Source organism: Panicum virgatum, chromosome 9K (genome assembly GCF_016808335.1).
Source record: "Panicum virgatum strain AP13 chromosome 9K, P.virgatum_v5, whole genome shotgun sequence".
Classification (NCBI taxonomy): Eukaryota; Viridiplantae; Streptophyta; class Magnoliopsida; order Poales; family Poaceae; genus Panicum; species Panicum virgatum.
The window spans coordinates 14411982-14432183 of NC_053144.1; the positions used below are offsets into that span (position 1 = coordinate 14411982).

At 46.4% G+C, this 20202-nt stretch overlaps 3 protein-coding genes across 7 annotated transcripts; 2 read left to right on the plus strand and 1 right to left on the minus strand.

The window, feature by feature from the left end:
- Positions 1 to 1908: 1908 nt before the first annotated feature.
- On the plus strand, positions 1909 to 7573 carry LOC120650269 (homeobox-leucine zipper protein HOX32). The gene is made up of 18 exons (XM_039927313.1): positions 1909 to 2463; positions 3400 to 3559; positions 3685 to 3800; positions 3887 to 3977; positions 4074 to 4169; positions 4251 to 4364; positions 4472 to 4555; positions 4713 to 4868; positions 4967 to 5041; positions 5141 to 5247; positions 5350 to 5542; positions 5643 to 5831; positions 5923 to 6003; positions 6088 to 6222; positions 6312 to 6637; positions 6787 to 6892; positions 6979 to 7128; positions 7230 to 7573. Exons 1-18 carry the CDS (start codon positions 2219 to 2221, stop codon positions 7374 to 7376), a joined length of 2571 nt encoding a protein of 856 aa, XP_039783247.1. The 5' UTR covers positions 1909 to 2218; the 3' UTR covers positions 7377 to 7573.
- Positions 7574 to 10460: 2887 nt separating this feature from the next.
- Positions 10461 to 13963, plus strand: LOC120650271. Its single transcript, XM_039927319.1, has 3 exons — positions 10461 to 10672; positions 13307 to 13459; positions 13638 to 13963. The coding sequence occupies exons 1-3, from the start codon at positions 10554 to 10556 to the stop codon at positions 13741 to 13743; spliced, it is 378 nt and encodes a 125-aa protein (XP_039783253.1). The 5' UTR covers positions 10461 to 10553; the 3' UTR covers positions 13744 to 13963.
- A 283-nt stretch (positions 13964 to 14246) lies between these two features.
- Positions 14247 to 19987, minus strand: LOC120650270 (GDSL esterase/lipase At5g62930-like). 5 transcript variants are annotated; one of them, XM_039927315.1, is made up of 9 exons: positions 19827 to 19987; positions 19709 to 19789; positions 18871 to 18978; positions 18645 to 18760; positions 18382 to 18459; positions 18136 to 18276; positions 16062 to 16138; positions 15204 to 15368; positions 14247 to 14556 (listed from the first exon to the last, which is right to left on the minus strand). In XM_039927315.1, the coding sequence occupies exons 3-9, from the start codon at positions 18938 to 18940 to the stop codon at positions 14400 to 14402; spliced, it is 804 nt and encodes a 267-aa protein (XP_039783249.1). In that variant the 5' UTR covers positions 18941 to 18978; positions 19709 to 19789; positions 19827 to 19987; the 3' UTR covers positions 14247 to 14399. The 5 variants fall into 5 exon arrangements, 4 of the variants coding, with proteins under 4 accessions (XP_039783249.1, XP_039783248.1, XP_039783250.1 ...); XM_039927314.1 differs by having other exon boundaries at positions 19709 to 19987; XR_005665554.1 differs by lacking the exon at positions 14247 to 14556 and adding an exon at positions 16714 to 17241 and having other exon boundaries at positions 19709 to 19987.
- Positions 19988 to 20202: the final 215 nt, after the last annotated feature.

A 20202-nucleotide genomic window follows, 5' to 3' on the forward strand; every position in this document is an offset into this window, starting at 1 on the left:
GGACACGCAGCATACTCACTAGTTGGTGCTAGACCGCGAGGTTCGGACACCGACAACACGGGAATCGGGTGGGTGTAAACAGTATATATGAACAGTTTACAGCCCTGCTTATCCCCGTGCTCCGACCACTGTTTCGCCTGTCTGTCTGTGTGGTCTTGGCTTCGTTTTCTCGTCTCGCTTTATTATTACCGGTTCCAACGGCGGGCCTGTAAGCAGGCCGTGTCACGGTCCCGGGTGGATCAGGTCGAGAGCTAGATCTCCCGTCGCGGCGTCAAACGGGCAAACTAAGCTCCGGTGTTTTTTTTTAAGAAACAAGGTTCCCCGCTTTAGTCCAGAGAAACAAACCACACGGTGATAATTAAGCTCCTGTGTTTAGCATGTGCAAAAGATGAACGCACCCTGTGCTTTAGTCGTCGAAAATTTCGAGCCTCCGCGATCAAGATGTAAGAGTGGTAATTGATCATGATCCTAGCTGTTCTTAACTAAAAAGTTTATATAAAATATAATCTTTAGAATTAATTAATTTTTAGGCTCAATAGGAGTGGTTGCGTGTGAGCTTCTCGTCGGAGTAAAAAATGCATGTTTTCCATCACCCTATGAAACAGCATGGTTCTTGTTATAACCCTGTTGGTTGGTTGTCATGTGCTTATTTACAGGCAAACCGTGGGCGAGTGTTTGCCGTTCACGGTTGGGAGCACCTCAGAAAAGCCCGGCACGGTGTGGGGTCCGTGCTCTGCTGCGCCCCTAGCCGCCGTATTTACCCGCGGCGCGCCATGGGCGAGCAGAGCACGCTCGCTCCTGCGCTCCTGCCACGGGCATGTGCCGGCCATCAAAAGCGTAGCGCTAGCGCGCGCCACCAACGGCGACACGCCTCCCGAGCCCCCCAAAACAAAACGGGGGTCCTCCAAAGCAGAGAATATTTGTCCGTCGAATTTCGCGACAACAATTGAAGCGCACACGGGCCCGGGCGTGGGCCCGCGGTGTTTAAAATTTTCACCGGGCCAATTTGCGCGGATTTTCAGTAAACTTTCCTCTTCTTTAGTTCCGGGAGTGTCTGTCTCCCGTGTAGATCAAAGCTTATTTTCAGTGAACCAACAACCTTTCCTGCCGGCTGCCATGGATGTTCAATGTGTCCTCATAACGAATTTATCATGTTTCATTATAAATAAGAGAACATTAGGAATGGTCCTATCTGCTAGAGCTACCCTTAAAAAAATCCACGAATGGTGCCTTTGTTGAGCATTTTCTCATCTTAAGCTTCAGTCTTCTTGACACATCTCCGTGCTTACTCCCTTTGCTTGATCGCGAGCTTCGGTGCCCACAAAAGGTCTAAGCAACCTGTCTTCACTCGTATCGAGTGTAGGATCGCCATTTTTCAAGAAGATCACATACTGAAACAAATATAAATCCAAGATCTACCTCGCCTTTGTAATTGTAGAATCGGGAACATAGATGAATTTTAACAACAAAACGAAGACCGAAAAAGAAAGAAAAGAAATACGATTACATTATTCGAAAAGGCCCCTGCGTATCCACCTTTCTCGCCCCCAAGACCCCCCCACTTAGGGATGTAAATGGTATGGATATTTTCCGACCGTATTCGAATTCGATTCGGTCTGGAAGGGTTTTTATTTGTCCATATCCGATTCCGAGTATCCAATATCCGTAACCGATTCGTATCCGAATGCTCAAAAATTACATTTTTATAATATCGATATCGATTACAATTTTATCCGACAAAAATTAATACTATTCATATTTGACTTCGTATTCAAATATAAATAAAAAATAAATATAATATAAGTTATATCCATAGTATCCGATCCGTTTCATCTCCACCCGCTCAGACTCAGTTTCACACGACACCAGGCTACAAGAGCTGAGCAGCCGAGCGTTTGCCGCTACTATTAAACCAAGCCCCACTCGTCCCTCCCACTTCTCTCCCCATCTCCGCCTCGCCGCTACCTTTCCCTTCCCTCCCACCTCGCGCTCCTCCACCTTCCTGCCCCTCCTCCGCCGCGGCTCGGCAAGCAACAGCTCCCCACCGACCCGCCGCCGCCGCCGCCGCCACGCCTCCCACCACCATGGCGTCGGGCGGCCGCGCTCTCGCCCCGAGGCCATGACTCGGCGCCGCCCGTGGCCGTGGCTCTCCGTCTCCTCCCTCTCCCTGCGACGACAACCCCTCCCGTTCCTCCCCCTCCTCCTTGGGCGGCGGTAGATGGCGGCGGCGATGGTGGTGGGCGGGGCCGGCAAGGACCGCTCCTCGCCTGGCGGCGGCGGGGCGCCGCAGGTGGACACGGGCAAGTACGTGCGCTACACCCCCGAGCAGGTCGAGGCGCTCGAGCGGGTCTACAGCGAGTGCCCCAAGCCCAGCTCGCTGCGCCGGCAGCAGCTCATCAGGGAGTGCCCCATACTCAGCAACATCGAGCCCAAGCAGATCAAGGTCTGGTTCCAGAACCGCAGGTGCGTCGCCCCGGAGCCCACCGCGCTTCTCGATCCGCCATCTGTGCTCTTGCCTGCCTGCGTTTTTTTCTCCTTTTCAGGAATTGTGCGTCCCTGCCGTTTTAATTCGCCCCCCTCTTTTGTGTTACTTGCCGTCTTGGTTTGGATTAAATTTTAAATCAGGAACGAACTTCCTTGTTTGCCGCGTGGGTTTGTTTTCATGTAGGCCATCGAAGTCGTCGTGGGTACAAAGAGAGGAGGGAAAAAAATTGGTTTCGGTACTGTGTTCTGATTATTTTTCAAGGGTGTCCATTCTATCTCTTGCATTGGACTGGCTGGCTGCTAGCACACATGAGCTTCTTCCGTTGGTCTGTCTTTGTTTAGAGTCAATAGTTTATAGGACATGATTTTGATTGGAGTTTTCAACTATTCTAGTCCGTATTTGCTCAGTTTCAGCTGGAACTTGGTATCGAGTACTGCGGTATACTGCAAATGACGTATATTTGAAATTTTTGCAGTTTGTACTGTACCGCGGTTAGGCGTAGTGGATGCGTCTTTTGCTGGTCGCATATATTATTTTCTCTACATGTAGCAACCTTTGATTAGCATTTGTTAGAAAAAGTTGTTGGCCTTGATATGTTGCCATCGTATAATGAATAAATGGATCTAATCAGATACCCCGTGCTTCTCACAATGTTCACGTTAAGAGCGGATTTAAAGGGTAGCAGGGATACATCATTTTCAGTTGGGCGACCAATTAACTTCCCTGAGTTAGTGCCGGCCATTGGCTGCTTTCTGCAATACGCATATGTAGCTGGAATGTGATGTGTAGAATCAGCAATAACGTTGGAATACTCTGTAAGCTAGCAGTTGTTGGCATGGTTTCTTCATATGCAAGTCATATTTGTAACTCCTGTGCGATGTGACTGCCACTCTGATGGTTCTTGTGATTGATAGATGCCGCGAGAAGCAGCGGAAGGAGGCCTCGCGGCTGCAGACTGTGAACCGGAAGTTGACTGCTATGAACAAGCTGTTGATGGAGGAGAATGACAGGCTGCAGAAGCAGGTGTCCCGTCTTGTTTACGAGAATGGGTACATGAAGCAGCAGCTCCATAATGTGAGATTCATCTCCTTTGCTGATCTCACCACATATTCCATAGATTATTTGTGTAATGTTTAAATAATTTCAGCTGTTCATCAACTGCTTGTGCTTTCTAATGCTCTGTGTTATGATGTTTTTAGCCTTCTGTTGCGACTACAGACACGAGCTGTGAGTCTGTGGTCACAAGTGGTCAGCACCACCAGCAGCAAAACGCAGCAGCTCCGCGTCCTCAAAGGGATGCGAATAACCCAGCTGGGTAATTTCAGCGCCTAGCATTTTTAAGACCGTTTTGTACTTCCATGCTTGTAAGTAAATCTGACGGTGTCCTTTTCTATGTGGCAGTCTACTCGCTATTGCTGAGGAGACCTTGGCAGAGTTCCTGTCGAAGGCCACGGGGACTGCTGTCGATTGGGTGCAAATGGTTGGGATGAAGGTAATGCAGTTGTTGGGATAAAAAGAATGAATTGTGCCATGTGTTGCTATTTGAATATTGTTTTGGCTATTACTTATAGCATGAATTCCTTTACAGCCTGGTCCGGATTCCATTGGAATCATCGCTGTTTCGCACAATTGTAGTGGCGTAGCAGCCCGAGCTTGCGGCCTAGTGAGCCTTGAGCCCACAAAGGTGTGTTTTTTGTTCACGCTTCATCGTCACATACCTTTATGTTTCCATTCAGCAGACATGTCCTAATAGACCACTCCATAGGTCGCGGAGATCCTTAAGGATCGCCCCTCTTGGTACCGCGACTGCCGGTGTGTGGATATCCTCCATGTTATCCCTACGGGTAACGGTGGAACTATCGAGCTTATCTACATGCAGGTGTGCATGGTCTTGCAAGTTGTAGTACATTTGACATTCGCTTAAATCATTGTCCTTCTGTTTTGTGTTGTTTGTAACATAGTTGTTGCTTCCATCCTTTTCTTTAGACTTATGCACCGACAACTTTGGCGGCACCGCGCGACTTTTGGACTCTCCGTTACACTAGTGGTCTTGAAGATGGCAGTCTTGTGGTAATGCTTATTTCCTTTGTTTGCTATCATGTTGTCATCTATGTTGGTCTCATCAATTGGTGTTTTCTAGTTCTGTTTAGATCAAACAGATGTTACTTATGTTAAATGCTGTTTGATTGCCATCTTTGTGATATTGTTCCATTGCCTTGTTCTGTAGATCTGTGAGAGGTCATTGACACAATCGACTGGAGGCCCATCAGGACCCAACACTCCGAATTTTGTCAGAGCCGAGGTGCTTCCTAGTGGCTATTTAATTCGACCGTGTGAGGGAGGTGGCTCCATGATTCACATTGTGGATCATGTTGACTTAGATGTAAGTAGCATTGATATTTCCCTATCCAAGTTACTTTGATAAGATCTCCAGGCTTGAATACTTTTGTGCATGCATCTTATCTTATGTTCTTTTTGTAGGCTTGGAGCGTGCCTGAGGTCCTTCGGCCACTTTATGAATCTCCAAAGATTCTCGCCCAGAAGACAACTATTGCTGTATGTTTTGCTATTGTGATTTTCCTCAAGATTTCATTGGCATTAACTAATTTGGCTCTAATTTATGAATGATTGAGTCACAATTTCTTATTTATACAGGCACTGCGTCACATTAGGCAAATTGCACATGAATCAAGTGGGGAAATGCCTTATGGAGGTGGCCGCCAGCCAGCAGTTCTGAGAACATTCAGTCAGAGGCTCAGCAGGTTTGTTGCAGTTTTCTATGTTCTTATTTAGCACCCATGTCTTTGTAATTTATTAACAGACCAACACACTACCATGTCTAACATCTCTAATGTAATTTACAGGGGATTCAATGATGCTGTCAATGGGTTTCCAGATGATGGTTGGTCACTGATGAGCAGTGACGGTTCTGAGGATGTTACCATTGCTATCAATTCCTCTCCAAACAAACTTGTTGGATCTCATGTCAACTCCTCCCAGCTGTTTTCGGCAATTGGAGGTGGCATCTTATGTGCAAAGGCATCAATGCTGCTACAGGTTCGTACTCTTATCCATCTAGTGTTTGGTACCTATATGTTGATGTTATAATAAACTGATTTTAAATATGGTGTTCTGAACTTATTTTCTCAAAATGTAGAACGTGCCACCTGCTCTACTAGTGCGATTTCTGAGGGAGCATCGCTCTGAATGGGCTGATCCTGGCGTTGATGCTTATTCTGCTGCTGCTTTGAGGGCTAGTCCATATGCAGTTCCTGGCCTGCGAGCTAGCGGTTTTATGGGCAGTCAGGTTATACTGCCACTAGCACACACCTTAGAACATGAAGAGGTAATTTATAGTTAATATCATTTTTTGTTACTTACATGTACTAGTATTTTTGACTGATGTATGATAATCAAACTGACTTTTGAAACTGCAGTTCCTGGAGGTCATTAGGCTTGAGGGACACAGCCTATGCCATGATGAAGTTGTTCTATCAAGAGATATGTATCTTCTGCAGGTATATTTTCAGACACCATTAGTCTTTGATTAGTTTCAGTTATGCTGTTGCATTGGCCTCACAGGATTGTATGTTCTTTGGCAGTTGTGCAGCGGTGTGGATGAAAATGCAGCTGGTGCATGTGCCCAGCTTGTCTTTGCACCCATTGATGAATCTTTTGCTGATGATGCACCACTTCTACCCTCAGGCTTCCGTGTCATACCACTGGATGCCAAGATGGTTCGTAGAGCAGGTTTCTTACTTGTAGCATTTGTCTTTATGATGGTCTATACTAACAATGGATAGGTACCATCACCAATGAACTGCAGGATCCACCGTCTGGCACACGAACACTTGACCTAGCATCTACTCTTGAGGTTGGATCCGGTGGGACTACTCGTGCTTCCAGTGACGCATCCAGCACCTGCAACACAAGATCAGTCCTGACCATCGCTTTCCAGTTCTCATATGAGAACCATCTTCGAGAAAGCGTCGCGGCAATGGCCAGGCAATATGTCAGGACTGTGGTGGCATCAGTCCAGAGGGTGGCCATGGCAATAGCTCCCTCTCGTCTTGGTGGACAGCTTGAAATGAAGCAAACTCCTGGATCTCCTGAGGCGCACACGCTTGCAAGGTGGATCGGCAGGAGCTACAGGTAAAATGTTCTTTCCCGAATTGGGTTGGCAATTTTCAGAACATTTTGGTAGGTGATAGCATCAGTCGATCTGTCCATTTATTCAGTCTGAATCATATTACTCTGTTCAATTGTGAAATGTAGTAATCTCTGTCACCTAAAACTTTCAGGTTCCACACTGGAGCTGAACTACTTCGTGCTGACACCCAATGCACGGATGCTTCCTTGAAAGCACTCTGGCAACACTCGGACTCTATCATGTGCTGTTCCCTGAAGGTCAGTGTTCGTTCTCGCTTAGGATGTCGATTCAATCCACCATGCTGTTTGTGGCTGATGATAGTTTTGTGAAACTATGAATTCAGGCTGCTCCTGTGTTTACCTTCGCCAACCAAGCCGGCCTTGACATGCTGGAGACGACCCTGATTGCTCTCCAGGACATCTCACTGGAGAAGATCCTGGACGATGACGGCCGGAAGGCACTTTGCACCGAATACCCCAAGATTATGCAACAGGTATGCAGAAACATCCTTGTTTAAGACACCTTCCTTGGTGTTCCAGTTTGCTGCAACCGTTGGTGGTGCTGATACAAAACGCCAATCTGTGAATTCTGCAGGGCTTCGCATACCTCCCTGGCGGTGTCTGCGTGTCGAGCATGGGTCGGCCTGTGTCGTACGAGCAAGCGGTGGCGTGGAAGGTCCTGAGCGACGACGACACCCCGCACTGCCTTGCCTTCATGTTCGTGAACTGGTCCTTCGTGTGAGAAAAACCCTAGTCGAGTCTGCCATTTCTCAAGAACTTGTCTGTATCCATGTACCGTCGCTTTTGCCTGTGTCATGAGTCATGACAAACTATGAAACGCATCTCCCAAGTTCATCCTGTGGACACAAACTGCTTGTAGCTGTCCGTCTTTGCTTTGCTTGCTTGTGCTATCTATGATGGATCGTTGTTTGTTTCATCTCCTGAGATTGCCAAATTGGGTGGCGTAGCGAGTCTCTGTTGCTGAATTCACTGTTTGATCGGTGGTCTTTTGGCGCCTGGAACGTGGAGGCGCCAGGTGTGTGATGCCTGATGAATGCCTGATGTGGCTGTTTGCCGACCTCGGGCGCTGACCATGTACCCCCGGATGTCGACCGGCGGCGGCGGCCGTCGTGGTGGTGGTGGTTGCCAGTCGCAGCCGAACCGAACTGATCTGATTAGGTCAGGTGTGCGGTCTTCCGGTTGGCCACCACGGTGGACTGGACGGAGAAAGAGGTGGAGAAAGCTACTACCCCCGAGGGCACCTGAGGACGGTGACGGGCCGCCTAACCCCGAGGACCCGGTCGCCGCCGCCCGCCGGGTGGCGTCGGGCGTGGGCGCCAAACCCGCCGCGTTCTCGCAGAGCATTCTCGCATCCATGGCGCTGTCAAGAGTGTACGTGGGTGGGCGGGTGGGTGATCGCGGTGACGCGATCGGGAACGAACTGGACGGGCGGATGGGGACCGCGAACGAACGGGACGGCAACCATGGCGAGGGGAGTGGTCATGAACTCTTTGTACGTGTCCCGGTGTGAGGCGAGGCGAGGTGGGTGGCAATCACAATTCACAACTGGTAATTTTTCTTTAAAAAAATGTCATAAAGGGATTCAAAATTTCGAATACGATTGGAGTAGGAGTAGGAGTAGTACATGCACGATGCAGAAGGTTGGGAGTCTGCTGCTGTGGGGCCAGAGGTCAGAGCGGTCTAGCACGCGCAAGTGCAGGCGTCGTAGTCGTAGGCCTGCGCGGCTGTCCGGTTTGTACGCGGCAGCCGCAGCGCAGGCAGGGCCGGCCGGCCTCGGCGCGGCACGCGAGTCGTCCGTCAGCGCGGCAGAGGAGAGGCGGAGTGCGGGCACCAGGCACAGGCCGAGTCTTGTCGATAGCAGCAGAGATCTCCCTCCGTTTTGTCTGCGGCCGGCATGCACGCAGGCAGCACGCCGTGCGCCCGTGCCCAGCCCCGGCTTTCACTGGCTCGCTGCTCCATCGCATTCACTGCACAGCCGCACAGTACTCTCCTACGCTAGCGCTGCAGCGTTCACTCACCCCCCGTCTCGTTTCTACTGCTCCCTTCCGTTGGCGGTAGCAAGAGGATGCTTTTGGATGCCGCGAGCCCGTGCTGTGACGTGACGTGACGAGGGGGGAGGGGAGGGCCGGCGCCGCCGAGATCCGCCGGTCGGGAATAAAACCGCGCGCCGCGCCGGCCACCGGCCGCTGGCAGCGGGCGCGACACGCGGCGGGCGGCATCTCTCTCTCTCTCTCCTCGCAGCGTGCGAAGCGCGGCCCGGCCGATCACACGGCGGATTCGGCGTGCACGCGGCTGACGGTGAAGCCCCGTCCGCCGTGGATAGAGATTGATGCTGGTCACGACCACGCCTGCTTATCGGCACGCGCAATGGCCGATCGGAGTCGGACTGCCATCCCCCGTCGCCTGGCCTCGCCGCGCCGTCGTTGGTGCCCCGCCGGCGAGCTAGGACCGCAGCACGGCGCATTGGGTGGCTGGCTCGCGGTCGCAGCACGGCGCGGGCCATGATGGCGCATTGGCTGCGCCGCCTGCGTGCCTCTGCAGCGCCAGCTCGTTACTACTGCGCGGCCTCCGGCAGGCCGCGACCTGTTCTATTCCCCACACGACGGGACGGGACGGGCCCTGGTGTGTGCAGCGGCAGCCGCGACGAAGCGACGCGGCGCTAGCTGCTCTGGTGCTAGCTTCAAGGCTTTGCAGTTTAATTCTGACCTCTGATGTGATGTGACCGGAGCGCGGCCAGGCCCGTGAATATGCGGCTTGTGACCTGTCCCCTGTGCGTGCCGGCGACCACGCCGGCGGCGCCTGTGTCATGGCTCTCGGAGCGGCTGCCAGGTGGGTCCAGCTAATGGAACGGGTAAAGCAACAAAAGGCAAAGGACCGGACGGGGAACGGACATCGAACACAACGGCGACGCAATCGTCTTCCTCCTCCAGACTCTACCCTCTTTGTATCTCTAGTTATTCTTGATCCCTAATCCTAGTTCTTGCTATTCCCCATCCGATCCCTCCAATCCTTCTGCAAAATTGTATCAATGCTCTTGCTATTGTGATTTGGAGGTTAGGACCATAACAGCCTGGCCGCCCAGCTAGAACGAACGTGCCGTAGAAATCCTAGAAGATAGGACCTGCAGCTCCTACTGCTGCTGCTGCATGTTACCGCTCGCGGCTGCGTTTTCTATCCAGATTCCAGTCGACCGGCCAGTCGATCAAAGATCTATTTGCACGATTCGCTACGGTGCTATACTAGTAGTCTGCTCGATGCTTTGTGAAACGTGGTCTCTAAAATCCAACGGCGGAGTGCTTTCAAAAAAAAAATCCAACGGCGGATCCAAGAGGAACCGCGGTATCAGTACTGACGTAGCTTCAGGATTTGCTTCAGAATAACCTCTCTCTCTCTCTCTCTCTCTCTCTCTCTCTCTCTCTCTCTCTCTGGGGTTTGAGTTGACAGGATTTTTCTTTTTTTGATCAAGAAGTAAGATCCGTATATTTTGTATGACAAACAGATCCCGTTTCTTCTTATTTTTTCTTGACAGAGTTAGTACTTGTCACTAGAGCTATTCCTGAACATTGTCTAAAAGAAATAACTAGAGCAATTCCTGGCGCCCCTCTCGGCCTCTCTCTTGCTGCAGCAGCAGAAGAGAGGACGTCTTGCAAAAGTCCAGCCCAGTAATGATTTGGGTCGCCGTGCACATGAAAGAGGAGAAGCCTCGCTTTTGACTCCATGGGCCATTTTACAAGGGCTGGTGACCGAACGGGCCAAACTGACACTGAAGAAAGAAAATTTTTGATCTGTTTTGGGGTTTTGGCCCAATCGCTCAGCGCTTCACACACGGGACACCCGGAGGAATCCTCCGCCACCGGTGAGGACGACGAGGAACACGGACGGCGGAGGCGGTCAAGCGATGGAGAAGCCGCCGCCGGAGCCCGCCCCCGCGGCGGCTGCGGAGGAGGTGGCGGCGCGGTTCAGGTCGCTGGTGGACCCCGACGACGTCGCCTCCATCAGGCAGACGCAGCACCTCATGTGAGCCCCCGGCCACTCCCCCACCCTACCTCCCATCCGCCGATCCCGTCGAGCTCTCCTGCTTTATTTACAGTTCTGACAGTTCAGTCGCTCCGATACATCAATTCTGCTGCGCTGCCTTCACTTCATGTGCCTAGCATGCCAGGTGAGATATTTCTGGTGGGGAAATTCAGATTTAGACGGCTCCGGGGCAAGGCATCAGTGGTTTTCGCTTATAGCAATTTGTTGCTTTCATACCTGATGAGGGGCTATTGGGGATGCCACATAAGCCGTTAGGGCACTGATGGTTTCTCCCATACGCAGGTCCAAAGTGTTAATTCGTGATCTAATGTGTGAGTTGACGTGTGTAGCCCTCGTTCCTTTGCCTGATAATCTGTTAGTGGCACGAAATTTCATTAAAAGTGCGCATGGATCCTAGAATAGACTAGACCTCACAGTTGTTTTTTTTTGGAAGAAAGACTAGACCTCAAAGTTAAACGTGTGTTCATCATGGTACTTAAGCATCGTCTTTCAGTGCTGTATTTATGCAAAGGGAGTCGTACTTTCTTCTGTCATTGACAGATGCCTCGTTATTTTAGGTTCACGCATATTCTTGTCATGTAAAGGAACATTAGATGGTTTAATGCTGTAAATTGATTCAAGTGGTGGCAGATGTTTGTGTTAGTGATGCCGTTAAAGTCTAGGGTATTGTAAGTTCTGCACAAATTTGTTACGTACAGTCATATATGAACACATCATCATCATCATCTTCTCAGTCATGTTAAACATAATAGTCTTGATGAAAGTTGCATCTACACTACTCTGCCATGTTTCTATTTCCATAGTTTCTCTGTTCACTGTCTCCTACCTGTCCTACCAATTTTCTCTGTTTTCTAAACATCCTTCTATCCTGCTTCCTTTCCTGGTTTCCCCGGACCTGCTCCAGGAAAAAAAAGGTCAGGTAGATGGGAAAAGGTAGGATCTGTCACCTGAAACCTCTGTACTACTAAGGAGGCACCCATCCCACATTCTTCCAGTTTAGGGTATTGTTTTCATGTCTGTGTACTTAGAATGCTTGGTATGCGTTGTCTTGCACCAACATATTAGCATCAACCTTAGCTATGATAGGAACTTTGACTTCAAACTAGATTTTGTACATTCTATAGAAGGGTTGCTTGAGATCAGGTTGTCATAAAGGGCAGCTGAAATATTACCTGTTTAGAAATCCTGGAAGTAGAAGTAGAATATACATACTGAAATTTCTGCTATTGTAAATAAGATATGACCATTTTGATCTACGATTTTTTTATTACTTGATATGCTTTTAAGTGGTGTTTTTAGCATAAGAAACTTGAAGTTTTCCTGATTATTTGGTGGGCAGAATATTGTCTTTCAGGAATTTCTGTATACTGTTAATCATTAATCATTACTCAATAATTTACCTTGTTGGCTCAAACAGCCTGAGAGTCCAAAAGGCATAGGGTTTGGGTGTTTCTAAATCTTGCTGTTAATTTCAGTATTCCTCATATGTACATAATGTATTTAGCCATGTACAAACTTTCCTTTTGCAATGAAAGAATGTACCTCCTAGGCTCCTACGACCCATAGGAAAGAAAAGAAGCACTTGCTCTCTACGCGAAGTTTGATCCAGATTGAAGTTTGCATGGTTTGCACGAAGAAGTTCAATTGATCCGATGATCCAGATTGAAGTTTGCATGGTTTGCATGAAGAAGTTGGTTTGCACCTGATATGTTTCCATTGGAGAATCGCATCTGCTAACAGTATATGTACTCAATAATCATCTGTTGGAAATTAAATTTGAATTAAGCGTTATAACTTTAAATATCTTATTCATCCTTTTCCATGCTATGGTTCTTCTTCTGATTTTCATTGTGATCAACTCTATAATTGAGTTGCACCTGTTGTTAATGGGTGGTTTCATAATTGGTTTATGCTCCTAATCTTGAAATTTGGTAAGTGTTCTGCAGCAAACTGGGTCAATCCTGGTTAGGCTATAATGCAAAGCTTGCATGTTTAGACATCTCCCCCTTTCTGCAAAGAGTCTTACTATTACAGTTTGCCTTGGAAGTGATTCATTTGTTCTGATCGTTGGTTAAATTGTTACTGATTCTTATAGTGAGAGCAAGTTAGCTAATGACGCATATAGGATGGCATGCATCAAGTTGCTAGACATATGAGCAAAGCTAGCTGCTGAAGTGATTCCCATCAATTGTTTGGTGGGCTTGTTCCCTTTTGATAGGAATCCCGGTTCCGCTACGTAGGTTGTATGTGTGCGAGGTTGGAGGTAGAGGGCTAGGGGAGTGAGGGCGGCGGCGAGATGCTGTGAGAATAATTGGTTATTGTTCACGGCGCAGGGAAGCCAGCAATAATTAGTTGCTTCTGCTTAATCTCCAATAACCAATGTTCACAGGTTTTATACTCCTCTAGGAGTTTCTAAAATTAAGGAATAAATATTCCATCTAAGAAATAGCAATAATAGATACTATTGGGCCATTAGGCCTGCTAACCGGCGTGGCCCTCCTAGCCACTTGGCTGGCGCCTGGCATATGTAATGCCGATTATAACACCTTTGTTTCCATTTCTTCAGTAATTGTCATTCAAAATTGTCAATATTAATTTCCCTTTTTTATGCAGAATGGGGCGATTGCAAGATAGCAATGCAGTTCTCACACATTTTAATGAGTATTCTGAGCAATGCTTTGCAGAAGTGTCTAGTGATTTTGCTAGTAAAACTCGCCTTCTCAAGTCCATGAAAGCTGATCTTGAGCATATTTTCACAAAGCTAAGGTACCATCCCGTACACTAGGTTTCAATTATCAACTGCCTTTTTTCTCTTTATTAATTTTCTACTAGTGTTATTGTGTCATTGTGCTTGATGTTTCCCTTATACCCAAATTTTTGTTCAGTGTCTGCATCTAAGATAAATTTCCACTTAAGTGACATTCTTCTTCAACTATTGCTGTAGAGGGATGAAAGCAAGGCTAGCAGCCACTTATCCGGATGCTTTCCCTGATGGTGCGATGTCAAAGACGATGGACCAAAGACCAGACCTTGAAAGTCCTCTGGATTAGTTGTTCTAATGCCAAAATTGGTGAAGTGACGAGATATATGGGCGTAGCTAATAGATTTGGTTCATCTACTCGTGGACTGAAGCAACATATCCTCATTATGTTGTTGCAGAAAATTCTAACTTTGAGGAACTTGTGGTTCTGTTTATACAGCTGTAGCTCCCTGTATTAGAACTTCGAACTGGGCTTAATAGATGAGTATTTTTTGTGTGCACTTATTGAATTTTGCTAGTATTCTTGGCAAATCTATTTAGAGCCAGTGGATGGAGCCGTTAACAAACTAATCATGATGTGTACTCGCAGTACCCGTCAAGGTTTTTGGATTGTGGTCTGTTGCAGACAGATTAGGATCTGTTGTCGCAACACGTTAAAGATGCGAACTATGAAAATACGACCACATGGTCGTGGCTCCTAGCCTCCTACGAGAGTTGGAACGCTTGCACTAAGCCTCTCAGATCTTTCACTCAACTAGTTTGTTTTCGTCGCTATATCCTGCATTTTCCAAATTCAATCTGCACATGCCATCACGATTGATTAATTGTAAAATAAAATACATTCAGAAAGTCATTTTGCTTTGCAAAGAGGAAACCATAATCTTCAAGGAAGCTGACAGTATAAAGTATAAACTCCAAACATACACAACACAACATGAAATTGCTTCATTTGAAAGCCACATCAGGACAACTGCCATCTATTTTGGAGTGATGAGGAAAGTCGTGCGGCATGTCTTCTGCTTTCAGACCAGCATTTCTCAATGTTTTGACAACTTCCTTGTGGACAACTGCATTTCCTTCTGGTGTCAGATGTAGGCCGTCACTGACAGATCAGTACAAAAACATTTCCAATGATTATTGACGTACTAGGTTCTGGAAGAAAAGTACGGGTTCAGGAAAACTTCTCTTCTGCTTACAATACTATACAATCAAGCTTGTCTATACTGCAGATGAAAACACTAGTTTGGCAGATAGAAACAAAGTCATCGACCTCTTAAATTTATTGGCCAATTTTCATAGTTGGAATCCCAACGAATATATGCATAACATCAAATGCACCATAATACCATAAACCCATGATGATATCTTATATGCCGCAGTGTCAAGCCTATAAACAACAGTGTGAAACAAAAATACGAAAACAAATAAAACAACGATCTACCAACAATGCAGGCTAAAGACCATGCCAAAAATCTAGATTTCATCAAACAAAATTAGCTTACATTTAAAATTGATGGAAAAGGATGCAATATCAATAAACCTATTGTATCATTCCAATAAGAAAATATAATATAAATAAAACATCTAATATTTGAAATTTTATCATGTATCAAATTATCGGAAATGACTCTGACAATAGAAATTATTACATAGAACATCTGTTACACTACACATATACTTGGAATATAATGTTACAGCTGCTATAGTGCTATGTACAACAAATGCAAAGTTCGGAACGTGAAGTATTACCTTAGGTAAAGTGTTTGCCATCCTTCAGTTTCCTGCATCTTTGACCAAATATTAATGCATGGTATATGCATTTCTCTGGCTAGCTCAATGCATTGATCAGCGTAGACACCAGCCATTTCATTTGTCCTTTCAGGTAGCTTTCTCGCATTCTCTCCATACAGTGACCTTTGAAGAGTAAATCATCAGAATAAAAAATAAGACATCTAGTGCAAATTAAACTTTGTGGCAAATGAAGCATTATTGGTTACTATGTGGAGACAAAACAAATGAAAGCCAGATTGCAATAAAAATAACATAGCCTTTAAGTCCCAAGCAAGTGGGGGTTTGCTAGAGATGAAACACAGGAGTCACGAACAAAAAGAGAAATTAATAAAAAAAAATATAAGAAGCCATTAATACTAGTGATATTAGTACAAAAAGTGAAATTAGTAAAAAATATAAGAAGGCATTAATATTAGTGATATTAGTTGCGAACGTAAATCCTAGTTTAGTCATGTAGATTACTGCTTCCCAGCACGTCTATCTAAGGACAATTATTTGGGTATATTAACAAAGAAAACCTAAAGAGAATTCTAAAACATGTAACCAAGAAATATAAACGAAACTGACTGAAAAATAATTAGTGTAAATACATTTTAGCTCACTCTGGAACAAGTCTAGACAATTGCCATGAGCTAGAATTATAGCCCAACTATTGTTATACCGAAATATTTTGTATCATCTTCCAGTCACAAAACAAGAATTAAAATCAACACCATGTATTTGCTTTTAATTTATTACTTATTTCTTCCGTAGTCATTATTTAAATTACAAGAACAAACATATGAAAAAGAGTTCAACAAGTGATACTGTACCAACCGTGCAAATCTTTCCCTTCCTTCTTCATCGATAGGAGGTGGCGTGATAAGTACAATAATCATGGAATTGGAACACTCCTGCATTGAGGTTACAGTAAAATTTGCACAACAGCTTTAAAGAGTGACAACTGAATATCGATCCAAAGTGTCTATAAAATAAATTAATACCAGTATCAAATGTATAAATGTTTTCTCTTTCAATGATCCATACAAAATTATGTAACTGACTTAGACAAACTTTACAATGGTTGCGTTGTGGTGAGACACAAGTCAAAAAAAAACAAAAACTAAATGGGTCTAAAACAGATAAAAGATGATATATTAGGTGTGAGGTGAGTATTACTTCTCTTACACTGACTAGACAATCATGATTTATCCAACTTACATTATGCCCACATAACACCAACACTTCGTTCAACAACCCACAGTCAGTGGCGGAGCCATGGGGGTGCTCCAGCCCACCAGTGGCGGAGCCAGCAAAAATTCCAAGGGGGGGCCGGAAGACCAAGATCAATATGTATACATTAGATAATATTGCCATTAAGTGTATTTGACATCAAATTTTTATGGTGTTCGTGTAGGCATGTAGTCAGGAACCATAGCCCATTCACAAAAGCTAGCTGCACTTTACAAAAGGGTCAATGAAAACTAACATTTTCATTTAAGTCGAACTTTGCGGTTCTTCTTTGCATAGAGATCATCGATGATTGAATCGGTCGTGAACTTCATGGCAATCTCCCTCTCAATATAGATTATCATGCAGTCTCTCAGAAAATCATCTTCCATTTTATTTCGAAGTCTTGTCTTGAGAAGTTTCATGGCTGAAAATGCATGTTCCGTCGTCGCAGTAGTTGGTGAGCAAAACAGTGGACATAGTATGCATAAGGACACTCTGCAACAAATTTTGCTTGAAGTCCATTCCATTCTCCACGCATGTTACTGGCACCATCATATCCTTGCCCCCGAATATTCTGAACATCCAATTTGTGCTTAGATAACACAGAGCATAATTCTTGTTTAAGAGTAGCTGATGTTGTGTCATGAACATGAACAACATCAAGAAAGCGCTCTCGAATGAATCCCTCCTGGTCAACAAAACGAACAAGTACCACCTGTTCTCTTCTTGATTCATCTACTATCAAGCAAAACTTTGCATCACCAATTTCATCCCGAATTGCCTTCTGCACATTAAAAGCCATCATACCAAGGATTTCCTTCTGAATATGCAATACTGAATCGGTGAATTCTCGTTCCCAGCGTTGCTCGTTCCTCACCAAAGAACAGAATAGAATTGGGAGAAAAAAGTTAGGTTTGCAGACCTTAGGCGTGGGGGCTGCCTGCTGGTTCCCTTCCGCCTCCTCGCGTCGCTCCTGTCCGGCGTCGTCGAGGCTCGTGATTCCGCTCGTCGACAGGGAAGGCGAGCTGCCGATAGCCATGGCCTGGGCCGGCGCCTGGCCGGCGGCAGCGACGGGCGATGGCGACGGCGAGGGGAATCGCCCTCCGCGGCTCCACGACCCTCTCCCGGGGGGGAGGGGTGCTTCTATTGGGCCTGTGCGACACTGCCTATATGGGCTTTGCCGTGGCTGCTGGATGAAGGATGAGGGGGTCCTAAATTTTTTTTGCGAAATTGGGGGGTGCTGTGGCCCCTGCTTGCCCCCCTGGCTCCGCCGTTGCAGCCCACCCTACTCCCATGGAGCCCCCCCCCCCCCCCAAACAATTTTGAACCATGATGATGAAGATGAAGAAGAAGAAAAGAAGGTGGAAGAAGAAGAAAAGGAGAGAAGAGAGGAAGAAGAAGAGGAAAATGAGCACCCCCCACCCCCCCTCCCCCTAAATTTAGATCCTAGATTCGCCACTCCATAGTCCTTCACAGTTCACACTTTACATGAGAACCATATAAGTTTACTATGCTATTGCTTATAGGCGCAAAGCATGCTGATCGTAATTAAAGAATACCAGATCAGATATTTAAGAGAAGCCATTAAATATACTAGCTAGAGTCCCGTAAAGAAAAATGATACCATCATAAAAGCCATCGTTAAAACATTAACCATTTATTATCATAAAGAAATTACCTTCAAATGATTAACAATGTTTTTGAGATTCTCTTTATACTCTGAAACTGGGACATGCTGCCGCTCACTAGTTCTTCCCAAAAGGGCCGCATCATTAGCTCCGAAGAATATAGTGGTTGCAAGAGGTGGCGCAATACCATCCTACGCAGCACGTCAATCTGTTTGGTAAATAATAGCTTGATAACACTACATGCACGGACACCAGTCCTACGCAGCACATCAATCTGTTTGCAAGAAGTGTCTTACCAGCGGAAAGATGCGGTGCATCAAAAAAAGAGCCCACCTTGTGTTGTATCCGCTATAACCTCTGACAACTACATCAGCCTAGTACAAAGAAAATCACTAGATGTAACGGCATAAATATAGAAAAATATTCAAGCATCCAAATCAAGATATAGTAAGATTTATTTACCAATTCATCAAAGAAGCAGTGGGTAAGGCCCATGATTGGGAGGAAAACTAAAGAAAACGGCCTATGGTCAAGTATTAAGAGGGGTTGCTGAATATACTTTGCGGGAGTAGGTGTCAGCGACTGCAGCGCCCCAGCCGCCGGGGCGGAAGGATTGCTCCGTGATGGAATCACCAAAGAGCACCACCTGCGGCCGCACCAGTCCTAGAGATCCACCTGCGCGAGAGTCAAATCTCAAAAATGAGGGCGAGATTTTGGCAACATGGACCAAGACAAACTACCGGCTGAAGCGAGGAAGATGGGAGGAGAATGCAGCAGCAAGGTACCTGCGGCGCCAGTAGGGCAGACGGGAGGGTGTCTAGAGGCGGGGGCTGCGGGGCAGGATCCGTGCGTCATCGGCCTTGTTTGTTTTCACTTTTCCGGACCTCGCTTTTCTGAGAATCAAGATTCTTAAATGAGCCAGCTGTCTGGAGAATCGGCTATCTGGATAAGCTGGGTGTTTGGCAATCTTGATTATTTTGAGTCGATTCTCTAAGTTGAGTGGTAAAATGTTTGAAATGCCATTGAGGCTCATGATATCTCATTTTTTTGATGAATATGAGCAGAATTCAATAATTCACACATTTTTTTAGTATCTTGACTATATAATTATGTTACTATTAGATCAAATAGATTAATATCACAAATATACCAAAAGATGTACCAGCACAAATTTCTAAACTATGAGTACATAAATGATGGATAGAACTAAATCACGAAACCATAGCGGTAGCAATCGCATCACGAAATGCATTCATATCGACATCATCTCCAGTACCACTCCCATCATCTGTGGTATCGTGAGTTGGACGACGAACCAGATTTGCATATCCCACATTATTCAAACATTGTTGAGGGCGATTGTGGGCAAGAACTTCTTCGCAGCAAATATCATTGAAAACTTTGGCGGCAAATGAATCCCATTTTGTCACAACCTTTCCTGATTTTTCCATCTAAAAATATAAGGTCTATTATTCCAAAAAAAAAGTGTACTAGCAACTAATTCCTATGCATATACCACTAATCTGCAGCAATCCATCCATGTAGCAACCACACATTCATCCAGTTAACAGCATATCCTACGCTAGACATTCATGCAATAACTAAGGGAGGCAACGAACTTACCGCGGCGTTGCTCAGGTTGGGGGACAAGGCAGGGGCGTCGGCGCTGCTTGGTCTCGGGGGACGGAAGGGCCGGCGGTGGATCTGCTCGACGTTGTGGAGGGTAGGGGCGGCGGTGCACCTTGACTCGGGGGCGGGGGTGGCGCGATTCCGGGCGACGGCGGCGCGATTCCGGCAGGGAGGAGTCAAGCCGGACCCCGAGCAGGGGAGGGGCGGCGGCGCAGGACAGTAGCGGCGGCGCAGAGGAGGACGCGATTCCGGGTATCGGGGAGAGGGGGGGGGGGGGGGGGGGAATCACTCGCTTATTCCTTTTCTTTATAATAATACGTATACGTATCAGTATTACAAAGCATACAGATGGACATATGAGTACAGATACGCACGTAGAGAATACAGGGACAGCTGTCCTAACCAAACAACACAAAGGACCTTGAAGAAAAGAAAATTTACAACGACACCCTTAGATCCTTCGCGAACCTGCGGTCGAGCTCCTCGTC

Bases quoted from the DNA above. Each gene is read 5' to 3' on its own strand.
- LOC120650269 (XM_039927313.1), top strand. From the start codon at position 2,219: ATGGCGGCGGCGATGGTGGTGGGCGGGGCCGGCAAGGACCGCTCCTCG. The intron at 4,170-4,250 runs GTGTGTTTTTTG...ACCACTCCATAG, and splicing joins TGAGCCTTGAGCCCACAAAG to GTCGCGGAGATCCTTAAGGA. The intron at 6,893-6,978 runs GTCAGTGTTCGT...CTATGAATTCAG, and splicing joins TCATGTGCTGTTCCCTGAAG to GCTGCTCCTGTGTTTACCTT.
- LOC120650271 (XM_039927319.1), top strand. From the start codon at position 10,554: ATGGAGAAGCCGCCGCCGGAGCCCGCCCCCGCGGCGGCTGCGGAGGAG. The intron at 10,673-13,306 runs GTGAGCCCCCGG...TTTTTTATGCAG, and splicing joins AGGCAGACGCAGCACCTCAT to AATGGGGCGATTGCAAGATA. The intron at 13,460-13,637 runs GTACCATCCCGT...CTATTGCTGTAG, and splicing joins CATATTTTCACAAAGCTAAG to AGGGATGAAAGCAAGGCTAG.
- LOC120650270 (XM_039927315.1), bottom strand. From the start codon at position 18,940: ATGACGCACGGATCCTGCCCCGCAGCCCCCGCCTCTAGACACCCTCCC. The intron at 18,761-18,870 runs GTACCTTGCTGC...ACTCTCGCGCAG, and splicing joins CTGCCCTACTGGCGCCGCAG to GTGGATCTCTAGGACTGGTG. The intron at 18,460-18,644 runs GTATATTCAGCA...TCTTTGTACTAG, and splicing joins CTGACACCTACTCCCGCAAA to GCTGATGTAGTTGTCAGAGG.